Raw genomic sequence first — 15,766 nt, 5'->3', positions numbered from 1 at the left:
TTCAGCATTTTGCTCTGTTAAAAAATGCATGCCAAAAACTATAGCACCATAGGAAGGGTCAATGGCTATTAAATGCTGTTAGAAATCAACTTTATTAAATCTGAAACGGTGGTCAAGATTCAAACTCAGTTCCTATCGAATGCTAAAACATGAATTTAGCACGTCACCACCTCTCTCAGTGCTTTAAGTGATGGCAAGTATGAGTATATAAGTTAAGATATATACAATATGTTCAATACAGGTTTAAAGTTGGTGTGATATATCTATTTATCTACACCTCCCTCTACATCTCCTTCCTCTATATACCTGTATCTATCTATATATATATATATATATATATATATATATATATATATACCACTCTATAGCAATGAAAAAAATAAAAATCTATGTTTTACCTATCTTTAACGTGTCACAGATCTGACACAGATAAAAATACGGGCGTATTCGGATGCAACGTTGTCATGTGAAGAACGTTCGGAGATTTAAGAGTTTGAACATACGAACATTTATAATTTTATTTATATACGTTTTTTTTAAAGCAGGGTCATTTATGTCTGCGTAGAAAACGTTTTTAGTCACAATATTTAAATAATTTGGCTCAAGGAGTGGATTTAAAATCTTTCGGAAAAATTCCTATAGCTCGAAAACTACGACACTTTTAAAAGTTTTTTTTTTTTTTTTTTTTTTTTAATTGGAACCGTAACATACTGGCCTATCAACTGTCCTCGGCTTGACGCCGAGTTATGGAACAACCCGCATAAGTATTGTCTATGCATCGCAGTACCAATAATTAAGACATGTATTTGGAAATTAGTGCATACATCCAGCATCCATAGGGGAGTTTCCCCGCCGTTCTTCCCTAGTTTTTCTTTTGTAACCTGGCGCTGTTAGACGTTAGGCCCTACCACCCTGGACACGCCTTGTGCGCGACCGGGTAAAGCCCGTTAAGGCATCGGCTATGAAGAGAAGCTGGGGCTGACCGTCACAAAGTCCTTTAACCACCGAGAACTGCCTTTAGCTCACTGAGCAAACCCTCGGCCCCCCTTGTACCTTATTAAGTTCTGGCGATGCCCCGCCACCCCTATATCTACAAGCGACATGCCGTCGGAAGTTACCCGGGTCGGTCGTGGTCGCCGGCCGCCGCCGTGTCGTTGGGGGCGGCAGGCGGGGGCGGCGGCGGGGGCGGCGCGGCTCCCGGTACGGCCGGGGGCGGCTCGGAGCCGCTCGTCGCCGCGACGCAGCATGAGGCGAGCAAGGCGACGGCGGCACCTGTTCGGGACAGAACAATGCCACAACTCTTCAACCGGCAGGAACACGCCATTGTCGACACGCCTTGTATCGATATGCATGTTACTCTTTGGAAGCTTGCCACATTCTTTCACCTCCCCCCACCAATCCTTCCCGACGCTCTTTCCACTTGTTTTATTCCAGTCATGTGCTTACTCTGATTGAAAATATACATCCTACTCCCAAGCACTTCAACACTCCCTTATTAATTTATTTAATTTATTCATTCATTAAAAATAGAAGAGTAGGCCTACAGTCACAATTTCAATAAAAATATTCGCAATTTTATATATATATCTATGTTAAATGAGTAGTCATTCATCATAACGTACCAGTGAACCTTTATCGTTGTACATTTGTTAATGCTTAACAATAGACATTTACTTTCAACTTCAGTAAATTTATTTTGGAAAGTGCTATACACTTAATAATGTAAAAATGTTAAAAACACTACAGCATATAGGCTATTCTACCAAACCCTACATTCCTTTCATATTTGTTTTTTTTTTCCTTGTTTGTAGAATTTTTAATACTTTATCTTGTTTATTTATACTGACCAACTTTTAATAAAATACAGATTAAGCCTAAATAATCTTTGTTGCAGTGTTTTAAATTTATGATTTAATAGGGAAGGGGGAAAGTTATATGTGTTCCTAAAGCACACAGACGATTGTTTTCTTTCTCGCACTCGCTAAAAGGTTCCAACCACTGTGGTCTAGAACAGTGTGAAGCAGTAACTACTGTGGTCGAGAACAGTGTGAAGCGGCAAGTACTGTGGTCTAGAACAGTGTGAAGCAGCAACTACTGTGGTCTAGAACAGTGTGAAGCTGCAACTACTGTGGTCTAGAACAGTGTGAAGCGACAACTACTGTAGTCTAGAACAGTGTAAAGCGGCAACTACTGTGGTCTAGAACAGTGTGAAGTGGCAATCACTGTGGTCGAGAACAGTGTGAAGTGGTAACCACTGTGGTCTAGAACAGTGTGAAGCTGCAACTACTGTGGTCTAGAACAGTGTGAAGCGACAACTACTGTAGTCTAGAACAGTGTAAAGCGGCAACTACTGTGGTCTAGAACAGTGTGAAGTGGTAACCACTGTGGTCGAGAACAGTGTGAAGCGGCAACTAATGTGGTCTAGAACAGTGTGAAGTGGCAACCACTGTGGTCGAGAACAGTGTGAAGTGGCAACCACTGTATTCGAAAACAGTGTGAAGTGACGTATCAGCAAAAGCGACCCGGACAGGGGCATCTGACGCCCCGTCGCCTTTGCAGTGCAGCTGCATCTTATTCTGTCATTTTGAATTCGTCGCTAAGTGCTTTCTCGCAGTAAGTTGGCTGTGGACAGCGCAGCGCGTCCGATAACGTCACGCGGCCAGCGCTTTTCCACGGAGAAACCCTTAGTTTTTTTTCAACAGCACCACACTCACACACACTGTGTTTTCAAACCCAGCTATGATTCCACCGGCTCCTGGTAACCATAACGCCACCTCCACCTTGTCAGGTGTGTGTGTGTGCTGGCGGGGCGGGATGCCAAGTGCGACGCTCGCTGGTGCTTCTAAGTCTATGGCCTGGCGCGCAGTCTGCTCAAGGTTCATCGGGCAACTATGATATTTGTTTGAGCGGTAGCCGTAACATTACATGGCGAAGAATTGAATATAAAGATGTTTTACAAGTCTTTTTAAGTGCTTTCAAGGGTATCTACCGGGAGATTTTCATACCTAAATGGTATTCTGTAAACACCCGTTTTTTTTGTTTTTTTTTTTTAGCAAATTTCACTTCCCCCCCCCCCCCCCCCCTTCCCCAAAGGGTTTGAAACCAAAGTACGGAAAAAAATCGCTACCATTTTCACCTTATTTTCAAAACAGATACTTCTTATGTATCCCGAGCAGTTTTCAAGTCTTGTTCTTCCGAAGCTGTGCACTCCGTAAGTGAACCCAGGAAAAGCAAGTTTCCCTGCCAAAGATCCAACGACTACGGAGTTAAAATTGTCGCGATTGTAAGAGACTGGACTCGCGGTCGAGAATAAAGATGTAGTTTTGGACTGCATACATATTTAAAAAAAAAAAAAAAAAACCTCAGTAAGACAAGAAAGACAAATATGAAAACACACAGGAAACAAACCAACAATTTTTGAGCGTTACAAAAACTCCGATCAAATGGGAAAAAAAAAGGGGGGGGGGCGGGAAATAGTTAGGTATGTGGTGGAGGAGCACGTTGTAGGAGACAGCAGGGGAGAGGTAGAAATGACGCAGCATACTTGCACACTTGCTGACTTACATACTTGCACACTTGCATACTCAAAAACTTTATCACTCGCACTTTCGCAATAGCATAATTTAGCGCTCGCATGTTTCTATGTATTTATTTGAATTGCAGCCTCAGCCGAAGAGAAATTCTGTATCCTATACCTAATAATAAAATGAGAAGCGTCAATTATGTCCACGTACACTTTATAGTGAGGAGCCAGCCCAGATATTTGGCGGATTGATTTATGGTAAACGGACCGAGATCAAGGGGCCCGGCTCCACGGGAAGGCGAGTGCGGCGTTTCACCACTACGCCACGGGGACGCACCACAACGCCGAAATACCACAACGCCGAAATGCCCTAACGTCGAAAAATGTAATTGCAGGACTGCCACAAAGGTTAGGTTAGGTTAGACTAGGTTAGGTTAGACTAGGTTAGGTTGGACTAGGTTAGGTTCGACTAGGTTAGTTTAGACTAGGTTAGGTTGGACTAGATTAGGTTAGACTAGGTTAGGTTAGGCTAGGTTAGGCTAGGCAAGGATAGGCTAGGTTAAGTTAGGTTATATAACGCTAGGTTAGGTTAGGTTAGTTAAGGTTAGGTTTGATTGTGGTATTTCGGCGTTAAGGCACATTTAAGAAACACACACAAATTCATTCAGTTGTTATTTCGGCGTTGTGGTACACAGCAGTTTTCTAGCTGTCGGCGTTGTGGTCAATTTTGACATTCGGCGTTATGGTATTTCGGCGTTGTGGTAACGACCCCTACGCCACCTCGCTCCTATTCCATGTTGAGTTAGAAGAACGGGTCATGCATCGGACCCTCGCGACTATCGACCAGTGGCGCGTCTAATCGATGATGTCAAAGGGAGGAAAATAAAACAAAAGGCATGCACGCCATCGAATGTGTGCTCGAATCGACCTTCGTATAAGTGAAAAAATAGTGAATTAAAATCAATAAAAAATATATATATACCATGAAACATTAACATGACATCGTCACTCCAAATGCGTCATCGATGCTGCTAACACTGGATATATCTTCCAGGGGTGCCTACGCTGTAATGAATTTTCATATTTAATTAACGAATAACTCTGGTTACAAGATATCCACTGATCGAAAATTTACAAAAATATGATTACATTTTCCGGCAATTCACTCACAAAATGAACTCAGAATATTGATATTAGAATTCTAAAAAAATCTTATCCATTCCAAGTTCCTGTTTACACTGTTTACAATAGAACACAGAGCACGGAACTCGGAAACCCGCGTAATTTCTACGATGATCCAGTTATATGGAATTACAAAGAACACATCGATAATTTATTTGAAGTGAACTCTTCGTTGCAAAGAACGTAAATTTTCCGTAATATCTAACAATGTACACAAAAATATTCGTCTTTAAAGAAATCTGGAACGATCAAGAGCAAAATAATTGAAATAATACAGGAAATCAGTAGTACCATTTGACTCAACCTGAATTTTTTTTACCGAAACATTCAAGATAGAATAAGTCGTCCTAAATTATGTTTTCGAAACTTGAGGTAACCCCAAGAAAATTTAAAGAATCGCGTTAAAATGTTACGTCTATGAAGTCAATAATCTTTGTGTGGTTTATTATTTTTTATATTTTATTCAGATCCTAGAAAATATATATCCACGACTAGATACACTTATTTACATACTTCGTACTGACAAGTGGTGCATTCTTTCCGGTGCCCACTATTTTTTTGCACAGAGCATATTTGTGATAAATGACGTTTCTGGCTACGATCTGTTAAGAGAACCATTAGCGTTCCTTAAAATCAAACTTGAGTTCGAGAACACACAAAAAAAACTTCTTTATACCATTTCCCCCCCCCCCCCCCCAAATTAAAAAAAAAACAACAGATCCCTCAAAATATATTGTGTTGATAGTCAAATCATTATGTAGCCTCGTGAAAAAAAAAAATCTTTTATTGGTGAGAACAAAAGGTCGCTGTCACTATTAAAGTCACTTAGTGAAGATAACAATATTTATTTTACTGCCAAAATTGTTGGTATCAATACTAAAAGAAAAGTACTTTCCTGCAGCCATGCAGAACACTAGGTATTAACGGCTCATTTGCGTATAGTTAGAGATTCATTAAAACTATTTGATTACGAATAGCATTTAAAAGCAATTTCACTTTTATGCAAGTTCCATTCCATGGTTTCGTCTCTAACATATAAAACAGATAAAAACGCTGAAACGGGTGTTTTAGCGGAAATTTATAGTTATGAAAAATTCTGTACACTGTACTGAGTATGTTATAAAATTATATGGCCACCGATGTCCAAACAAACTGCATTAATCTTTCTCTATTATTCACAATTGAAATGTTGTTCAGCGCCAATTTCAGAGGCGTGGAGCAGACCTGGGAAGCATCTGAGACCGCAATTCGTGAAGAAGTTTTCAACTTGTTTTGTCATGATGAACCCATGGCCCCACAAACTAGAAAAACATATTGAATATTTTATAAATAAAGCTTAGTTTGGACTCATAAACTAGTGATCATAATTATACCCTGTATTGTCAGGTTGAAAAAAACATTCTGAAAAAGAGTGTAGGTACGAAATAACCATGCGATTATAATGTAGCACGTCACTTTAAAATTGTGTAGACGGGGGGGGGGGGGGGGGGGGGGTGTGCCCCCTCCGTCACCGATCCTGGGTCCGGAGCCCACCGTAATCGAATGTGGAGGCCATGGATGAACCTTGCAGCCGAAGTTCTTCGGACGAACTGAAGACCCGTGTTAACAGCGCCGCGGAGCGGTCTCATCGGCGAAGTGTAACAGAGCAGAGGCGACGAGAGGCGGGAACAAAGACCGCTTGTCGGAGAAGCAAGCGCTTTAACCCCGCGGGAGAACTCCCGTCCCGTGCGAACCCAGGAGGAGGAGACGTAACACACGGGAGGGAGGATTACCCAATCGCGGACACGAGTCGCTGAAGACAGACAGACAGGGCCACAACTAGAATCTCTGGCACCCGGGGCATGAATGGATTCATGCGCCCCCCCCCCCCCCCTCTTTTTTGCACATACCACACCAATAAAGTGGGGGGTCCGGGGGCCTTCCCACGGAAAAATGGTGCTATTTAAGAATTTTCCATACCTACATATAACAGTTTCTGTGCTACTGTACCTTCCATGCATGAACCCACTATGTCCATAAAGTAGTCCGTATAATCACTAGACTTGTTCATTAAATGTGTTGAGACGATATATTGTAAATCAGATTAGACATTCCTGGCATGCAAGTTAAAAAACTTTTTACCGGTTACCAGTTGTAGTAGGAATTACAATGCAAGCGATTTCGGCGCCCCCACAGATTTGCGCCCGGGGCGTATGCCCCGCTTGCCCCCCCCCCCCCCCCCCTAGTTACGGCCCTGCAGACAGACACGTCATTTCAGTACACTAGCAAATACTAGAGACCGGAAAAAATTCGCGGATTAAATGACCTATAGGATAGCCTCCACTATCCTCTGCATTTCTCAAGCAGACGCGCGTGTTCAATGGGTGCTAACTTGTGAGGCGTCTCCACTGGTAGCTTGTGATTCGATGCTTCTTTGGTCGATAGTCTCTCGTTGGCCCAGAGAACTCCAGTTAAACTGCGAGCCAATAGCAGGACCAGCAGAATTTTACACGTGCTTGAATTACATCTTGTCACGAAATGAATCCGCGAATTTTTCCGGACTCTAGTAAATACATATTTATTTTCAATGGAACAAAAATATCCATGTAATATTACAGTTATTTCTACACCTGTGCAATTACGTGAAAACCACTGTATCACTACAAAATAAGTGTTCGCAGTAATACTGGGTTCGGATTCTCACCCGGACATTTATGCTTCGTGTTGTCTCAGTACCTTCAATGGTTAAAGTTATTTTTAAACCGTTCCCTGAATATATTTCCAGTATTGACTATCCACATTAAAAGGCATGATAAAACAGATAAAATTAAATTATTTAATATTCTATTATCATTTCTATGGTTTGAAAAAAATGTGCTTGTATGAAACATCGATCAAAATATAAAATTATGCGCCAATACTCAGTATTATTTTGAAAAAAGTATTTTATATGTGCAAAAATGAACATAGCCATTTGTTGTACAAAAGTTTTTCTTGTAATATAGTAGGGCCTACTAACTATTTCTTGGCGACTAGTATTCAAATCATTCTACTTTAAAAAACAGGATTTTTTTTTCTGTGCAGTCGTGAAATTAGGATTTATCAGGAGACGACATGCTGTGAAGTAGTTCAAGTCACTTTTTTTTTTTCACCTCGCCATCGCTGTACTGTCACGCACGTGCTGGATCGTGTCTGATGATGGTTAAGTTAAGCTGCACTCACAAATCATCTGTCTAATCCGTCCGTCAGTCAATCACGTGACCTGCATCCAATCAGATTGCCCGGAAAATTCCATCCGTCCGTCCGTCAAAACCTTACTAAGCTATAACTTTCGACGGATGACATAACCTCCAAAACGTTAGCAAGAAACCTACTTTACTGTCTTATTAGTTTTTAAAGTATAATTATTTGTTTATGCTGCTTCCATTAAATGTTATTAACATATGTTTGATCATATTTTTTTACAAATTGAAAATACTTTAATAAAATCAGAGCGGCAAAAAAATTGAATTGAACTATGTATTAAGTGCTTAACTTTCGTGATCGTAGGCATAATATATCTATACAGGATAAATTTTCACCAGTATTTAAGATTTTTGGTCAGATGTCCAAACTCAAATTAAAGGGGGAAAAAAGTATTTTACGGCCATGCGGATGATTGCGAATGGCTAGGCTGGTCAGCGGATGGACGGATGACGGTCAGATCATTGTGAGTCCAGCTTAGGTATGAACTAGAATTTCCGTCGCTAAACACAGTCGCTCCCATTAAAATACAGTCATTTGAAACTGTTACACAGTGCAAACTCTACACTTCAGCCAATGTTTTGGGGTGTGTCTTACCAGAATGGCACAGACAATGAGCTTGAAAAATAAAACGGATTCACCTGGATACCACGTGATAGTGCGAACGTGGCCACCCCTTGGCAGCAGTAATGTCTGCAATCCTACACATATGCAAACATTCCCGTTATTTTGTGGCAGCCGGCTGGACTCCATTCATTTTCACATCAACGAGTCATAACTATAGGGACCGGAAAAATTCGCGGATTCAATTACCTCTAGGATAGCCTCCATTATCCTCTGCATTTCTCAAGTAAACACGCGTGAGAGAGACATGCCCAGAGAGTTCCAGTTAAACTGCGAGCCAATAGCAGAACCAGCAGAAATGTACACCTGTTTGAATTTCAGCCTATCACGAAATGAATCCGCGAATTTATCCAGTCTCTAGTCATAACGCATTTTATTCATTGGCTGATGCGAAATTTTACCTTCGATCCGGATTTCAAATGGCCACAGGCACGTATTTTTCGCGAAAATATTTCGAGCCTACACTTAATTTTTTCCACCTTAAATTTATGAAGAACGGTAGTTACAAATTATACAGTGATCTTCGAAAATATATTGTTATCTTCGTAGATTTACGGGCACTAAGCTCACATACTTTGAAAATTTGTCCACAAGAATATTCTTTGTATACAAGAAACTGATTAAAACAACTACAAAAACACAATTATTAGGGTGTGTGTTTACCCTGTTTATATTGAAATACAGAACCCGGAAGTATAAATACGGAGTTGTTTATGGGAAAACCAATTCATCTGAAATTAAGAAGAACTCTTCGTTCATTTCAGGTGAATTCTTCGTTTAAAAGTCCGTAAATTTAATGTTAACTCTAACATTGTAGGTACATATCTACTGTCAGCACACCAATCATAGCCATCCAGTGCGGAACTAAACACGTCCTGAGTGGCTCGGTCAAATAAGGCAAATGTTTCTCTTCCTTGTGATAGGTGGCAGATGGCCATCAATTACAAGGAAGAAATGGCTGGCGCGGGCATACGATATTTCAGTTTCATGGGCGATCAAATATTATCGCGAAAAATGCTTGACTCTACATGTGGTTTTATGTTGTCAATTCGAGTATTGTGTTTATCAATAAACATTCTCCGAATTCGCAATTTTTCGCATGTGTATAGAAAAATTACTATCGACTCTAGAGGCAGGCTAATTAACTGGATTCACACAGAAATTTCTAAATCCATGTTTCAACGCTAACAATATACCACGCGCGTGAATTCCTGTTCTCTTCTCTTCGCTCTCCCACGCGTGTCAACATCACAAATACTTGGCGAAAAGGTGGGTGAGGAAATACACAAAATGCTTGAATAACTGGTAAATTTTATGTGGCTACTATGCTGAGCGTGGTTTATTTGAGAATAATTTCCTCATTAACAAATATTTTTAAGGAAAAAAAATATGCAGATGATCGACCTACAATATTTTTTTTCAAATAAAATACATAAAAATATAAAAGGGTGTAACCTGAAAGTATGAAAATTTATTTCAATTGAGATGAAAAATCGATTGGGACTATGTAATAACAAAAAAAAACCTAATTTAATTTCTCAAAAAACTTAATTAAAACGTCAGTATCCCAAAAATTCGTTGAAAAAATAGGTAAATGCATAATATTCATAAATACAAAATATAGTTACAAAAACCACTACGTGTGTACATCAAAACCTATTCAGTTTTCGAGAAAATGGTACCTACTTTAAGTTACGTGTGCATTGTCTTGGAGGTAGGCAAATTGAGTGGCTACTGAGCTTAAGTTTAGTCAATGAAACATCTGTTCTGCTTGTGCTCGTTTGCTAGAAGTTAAGCACATCAGTGATGCTTCAGACAACGTGTCCACTTCAAACAACAAACTTTGTGTGTCCCCAAGGATCGAACTGCCAACAAATTGTGCGTAGACCTACTGTTTTCTTGTAAACAGACACGACGAATATTGTTTTGTGTATGTTAACAATATGATTAAAAGTTAATCTTGAAATAACGAAAAAAAAAAACATCTGAATTTTCATGAGTAATGTAGGAACTATTTTTGTAGTGAAATTTATAAATAATGATAAATATTCCATATTCTCTTTGTCTCGTCACTAGAAATCTGATATTTAAAAAAAAAATCAAATCAAATTGTGTTTCTAATTTTAAAACTTTGTACGTAGCTTTATGTACAATATATATCACGCGATGTTCAGTTGTGATGCGTAGGTACACGTAAGATTTCACCACGCGTTTCGTGACTTAGCGGTTGCGTTACGCGCGCTCGGCTGCGCCCTCGAGTATCGCTTTCCACGAGAACCACGGACCGTGCCGCTGCGACGTGACTGCGCATTGTTCTTTTGTTTCACGCTCAAACCCGCGCCGGGGTCTCGGGTTCGCCGTCGGACGGCCCGCCTCGTCAGGTGTGTGTGTATGTGTGTTAGTGAGGCGGGATGATAAGCGCGACGCTCGCTGGTGCTTCCAGCGCGGTATCGCCTCTAAGCGCAAGGCTCTGAACCGGCGCGCATTCGTCTCGTCGTCACAGGATAACTGTGAAATTTGAGCGGTGACCGTAACATTATATGGCGGAGAAATGAAGATAAAGGTGTTATGCAAGCCCCTTAAGTGCTTTCAAGAATCTGTACTGATTGTTTTATGCCTAAAAATTAATCTGAAAACACGCGTTTTAGGCATTTTAACGCTTCTAAAAATACAGTTTAAAAACTTAATCCGAAATTAAAAGTACTTTTCGGTCCTCAGCGAACTCTTAAATGCTATTCGCAAATAGGCCCCACTCGGATATCTTGAGCAGTTTTGAAATCGCGTTGTTTTTCCTGAAGCTCTGCACACCGTATGTGTGCCCAGGTAGGCGGGCCCCTTAAGGCCGGTCCACACGCAAAGTTTTCAGCAACGATTTACGCGCGCAGGTCACATCGTTTTTAAACAAGACGTAGCGTGTAGACAGGAAAACTGCGCAGTTTTGTGAACCGCGCGGAGACGAAACACGGAGAAGGAAAACTGTGGCCAAGAGCATTTATGTCCGCGCAGTTTAGTCGACCTGCACAGACTTGTCGTAGCGTGTGGACACTTCCTCCGTCTTCTCCGTACACGGGGCTCGGTTCTCCCTCGGTATTTGTGCCGGAACAGTGTAATCTGTTCAACGATGACCGATTTGGGACAGTGTTTACGTGAATTTACAACAGAGTTCATTGGTCTGTACAAGTCCTTTCCGTGTTTGTGGCGGGTCAAATCAAAAGAATATAGCGATAGGGACAAAAAGAGTCAAGCGTATGAAGCACTTGTGCAAAAATACGAAGAGGTTGACATCGCGGCTAACAGATATAAAATCACAAAACAAACATTAATTGTTTGAGGTCGGTATACCGGAAAGAATTGGCCAAAGTAAGGAATTCTCGTAACTGATAAAACTTGGCTGCAAACTGTGTTGTGTGGACACGGCTAAACTGCAACCTTTTGTTTGCACAGTTTTGCCTGCGTAGTCAAAACTGTGTACAAAACGTTGCGTGTGGACCGCCCTTTATGCGCGTGGCCAAGAGAGCAGGCCAGCCAACGACCGAAAGGGAGTCCGGAGCGTTTATTTGACGTAGCTCCCGGTACACGGCTTTTTTGTCGGAGTAATATCGCGAACTGAACTGAACGGAAGTCGCACGGAACTGATATGTGTAACCACAGGTGCTGCTATCTGTGGCGGACGGCTCGAAACTTAAGTTCACAAAGCCGAAGGGAAGCTATATACTATTAACTCTTTGATTGGTTAATATATATAATATATATTATATAATAATTTATATAATATATAACATATATTATATAATTTAAATGTATATATTTGCAGTACTGTGCTACGCTGTAAGTACGGTAAGAAGGGTACAAAACCTAGAAGTAATAATAACTAGTTTTCAATGACAGTACACAATCGTGAGTGCAATATGTTCGTACAGTAAACAAGGAGAATATCAATACATACAAATAAATAAAATGGAACCGTCTGTATGTGCTTTTTCGAGTTGTAACATCACAAAATATTTTTTCATGTTGGCAAATTATATACCTGAACCCGAACTATCATAAAATATTTTTTTTAAATGTATAGTTGCCTTTCTGTACAAAATTATTAAACTAATTGACTGATGATGCTATTGACATGAAATTCAGACACGTTTTAAATAATAATGCCGGGATTAAGTAAGTCTTTATTTCTTTGTAATATCTGAGACTGTGCTGGATGTGATGATAATTTTATATTCACGTTATAATTGCATCTATTTTAATTGTAATGTTAAAAAATGTATTTTTTATAATAATCTGAATGTTTTTTTAATATGTTCAGTGTTATCGCCAACTTAAGAGTAACTAGGTGAATGATCAGTTATGCACGCATGTTTTCAAGTTTGACTACACGCGAGAGAAGTCGCGGTTACAGCTAACAGATAAAAAATTGGTTGTCTGTTAAGTCGGTTTACGGACGATAGTTTAACGTGACAACGTCATAACAAAACATTGATGAAATTATTGCATACTTTAATGAATAAAATTGAATCATTTTTATTGAATTATCACTTTTTTGTATGGATACAAAGAAGGAGTGAAGTGAAATCTACAATTTAATTGATAAATTTACTTTTATTTGCACTCATTAATTCAAATATGTTTATTACTTTAACGAAGAGATTATTTTAACTATAACTTTAATACATGTTTGGTATTTAAATTCTCCCAATCTGTTTTATTCTGTTAAGGGGATTGGTGCACCAGCATCGTATTAAAAAAAACAATATATTTGTTAATGATTCAGCTACTAGAGAAGATTTGAACCATTCTGGTGTAAAATTATTTTTTTAATTTTTTTATTTTAATTAAGTTATTGCTGATTTTCGGGATTTTTTTAAATTCAAGCTTTATTAATAAACTATAAAGAATTCAGTGGTAAAACTTTCGCAGATAAATTTTCAGACACGGGAGATATGACTGTGACCATTATTTTATCTGTAATTATTATTAATTTAACGTATTTACAATTTGAATTTTAATAAATGAGCTGCTACGAAATTGCGTGATATTCATTTGCGAATTTAATAACATTCGCGTTTTCATTTGTAATTCAAACGCCAATATATCTGTCGGCTGAATGATTGAATTTATTTTAGTCTTTAGCTTATTGCAGTCGGACCTAAAGTAAAAACGTAGCTGTAGAAGTTTGAGCAGCGTGCAAGCTCGGATACGAGAAATTATGGAGCGCGCTGGACAGTAGTGACACCTTGCGACAGTTTCCCGAACTGTTTGCAGCCAGTGTTTTCTCTCGTTCCCACCCTGCCTCAGCTGTCTGCTGTTTACGAAGGGGAGACGGGATTTCGCGCGAAACTGATATGAAGGTCAACGTACTCATTTTCAGTAGATAAGAGAACGTGTTTGGTCTAGCTCGGCGTATAATTGAATGGTTATTCTCTGTTATTATTTAACACAGTGATTTAGCTAGATGTTTTTTGTTGTAAGCGTGAGATTTATTCAGGAATAAAATGCCGAAGAAACCTCCACCAAGCATAGTACACAAAAGAACAAAACTATCGAAAGCCATTAGAGCACTTAGAAAAAAGAATAAAGAAAGATAAGAGATTATTTTATTATAGCTTTTTTACCATACATTTATTTTTCAGAGTTGCGTATGTACAACGCGATGGACGCGATGCGACAACATAAAGATGTGTAAAATTGTAAACATGCTTTTTTTTTCTAGCAATGCGTGAACCATTCATAAACTATACTCAACATGTATCCGTATGATTACGTTTGAATTTTTTTTATGACAGGCATCAATGTTAACAAGTTTATTAAGCCACAATATACTTTTTTTCAGAAAAATAAGTGTAGCAGAAAACACTCAACATAGTCTCACACAAAATCAGTTTACATGAATGCAGTTTTAAGAAGTAAGCTACGTAAATAATAGTTAAACATTATTTAATATATGCTGGTAACGTTTCCAAAGTATCAGCTTCGCCTTCATTCACGAACAATATTCGTGGCCTTATTTATTTATTTTGCTGGCGTTTCGTTGGTGACTGTTAGGACTGCAAAATTAGTAAACATTTTTCACCCTATCCTGAGTTAAATCTAAGTGTGCGCGGTTAGATGAGGACCAGATGTGTATCATGCTTACGCCTTTACACTCTACTCAGGGGTGCCCACAAGGGGGGGTAACGACGCAGACTGCGTCATTAAAATTTCAGGGGGGGGGGGGGGGTGGTTAAAAGACGAGAAAAATGTATATATTATTTACATAATTATAGCTTCTAATGTGAAAATACGATTCTGGTGCTTTGATAAATGAAAGGGATCTTGTAAATCAAATTGGCAACCCCGCACTTTCCTCAACAAAAGCAGTTTGGCATCTGTCGGTTCAGGATGGAAATATTACCTGATATTACCAAAATTATTATTAGAAAATCAGTTTTAATTAATGAAAAATGTGATAAAATATAATACTAAAAAAGTATAATATTATAAAATAATTGAGTAAATCATTTAGAACATGGCATAAAAAAATTCGGGGGGGGGGGGGCATAATTAGTTTAGGGGGGGTGAGTCATAGTGTTTGGGGGGGGGGGGGGGCACCTCTGCTCTACTCATGCGGGTATTAACCATGCGCGTAAGGGCGTGTTGCCAATGACCTGTACGATAGTCAATCCTCTACGGACTCGAAAAATGTCACCTGCTCATTGGCTACTTGACTTGTGACAACTGTTTGTTATAATGCCTGTGATTCATCGTTGATTTTGTTGAGGAGTTTTCAGTGATTCAGAGCCTCCCATTTAACTGTGGCCGAATTGAAGAAGCAGTACAAATGTTACATGCTTGAATTCATAGCGAATGGAAACCACAAATATTTACTGATGTAGTGGTTGGTAAAAAAAAAATATTATTCGTATCGCGTCCATCGCTTCGCGCCATGGTGGCTCCTATATTATATGGATTTACAAAATATAACGATTCATTTACGACACTTAAGATAAGGTGTGTAGGATTTTAAGAATTCACTTGAATTAATATTTAAGAACATATTTCAGGATAACTTGTGAAGACGCTCGTACAGACGGCACCGGTTGTGATGACTCATTGTTAGGGACACCTGTATTTCGAGAATACATTTCGTGTCAAGGTATTTCACAAAATACTGTAGCTTTTCTCTTGTGGTTATTGGCTGAGAGCGGTGAGAGGTGTCGTCCCGCTCTTGACGAG

The 15,766-nt window shown here is 39.4% G+C and overlaps 1 protein-coding gene across 3 annotated transcripts in view; it reads right to left on the bottom strand.

The window, feature by feature from the left end:
- Window positions 1-15,766, bottom strand: part of LOC134533443 (mucin-5AC-like) — a 207,968-nt gene that overhangs the window by 33,598 nt on the left and 158,604 nt on the right. For all 3 annotated transcript variants that reach the window (XM_063370981.1, XM_063370975.1, XM_063370968.1), the window contains one exon: window positions 1,119-1,272. In XM_063370981.1, coding sequence (XP_063227051.1) covers window positions 1,119-1,272 — 154 coding nt within the window. The remainder of the gene's footprint in view (window positions 1-1,118; window positions 1,273-15,766) is intronic.

Source organism: Bacillus rossius, chromosome 1, assembly GCF_032445375.1.
Source record: "Bacillus rossius redtenbacheri isolate Brsri chromosome 1, Brsri_v3, whole genome shotgun sequence".
Classification (NCBI taxonomy): Eukaryota; Metazoa; Arthropoda; class Insecta; order Phasmatodea; family Bacillidae; genus Bacillus; species Bacillus rossius.
The sequence above is the reverse complement of the archived record's forward strand: the minus strand, read 5'-3'. Positions and strand labels throughout refer to the sequence as shown.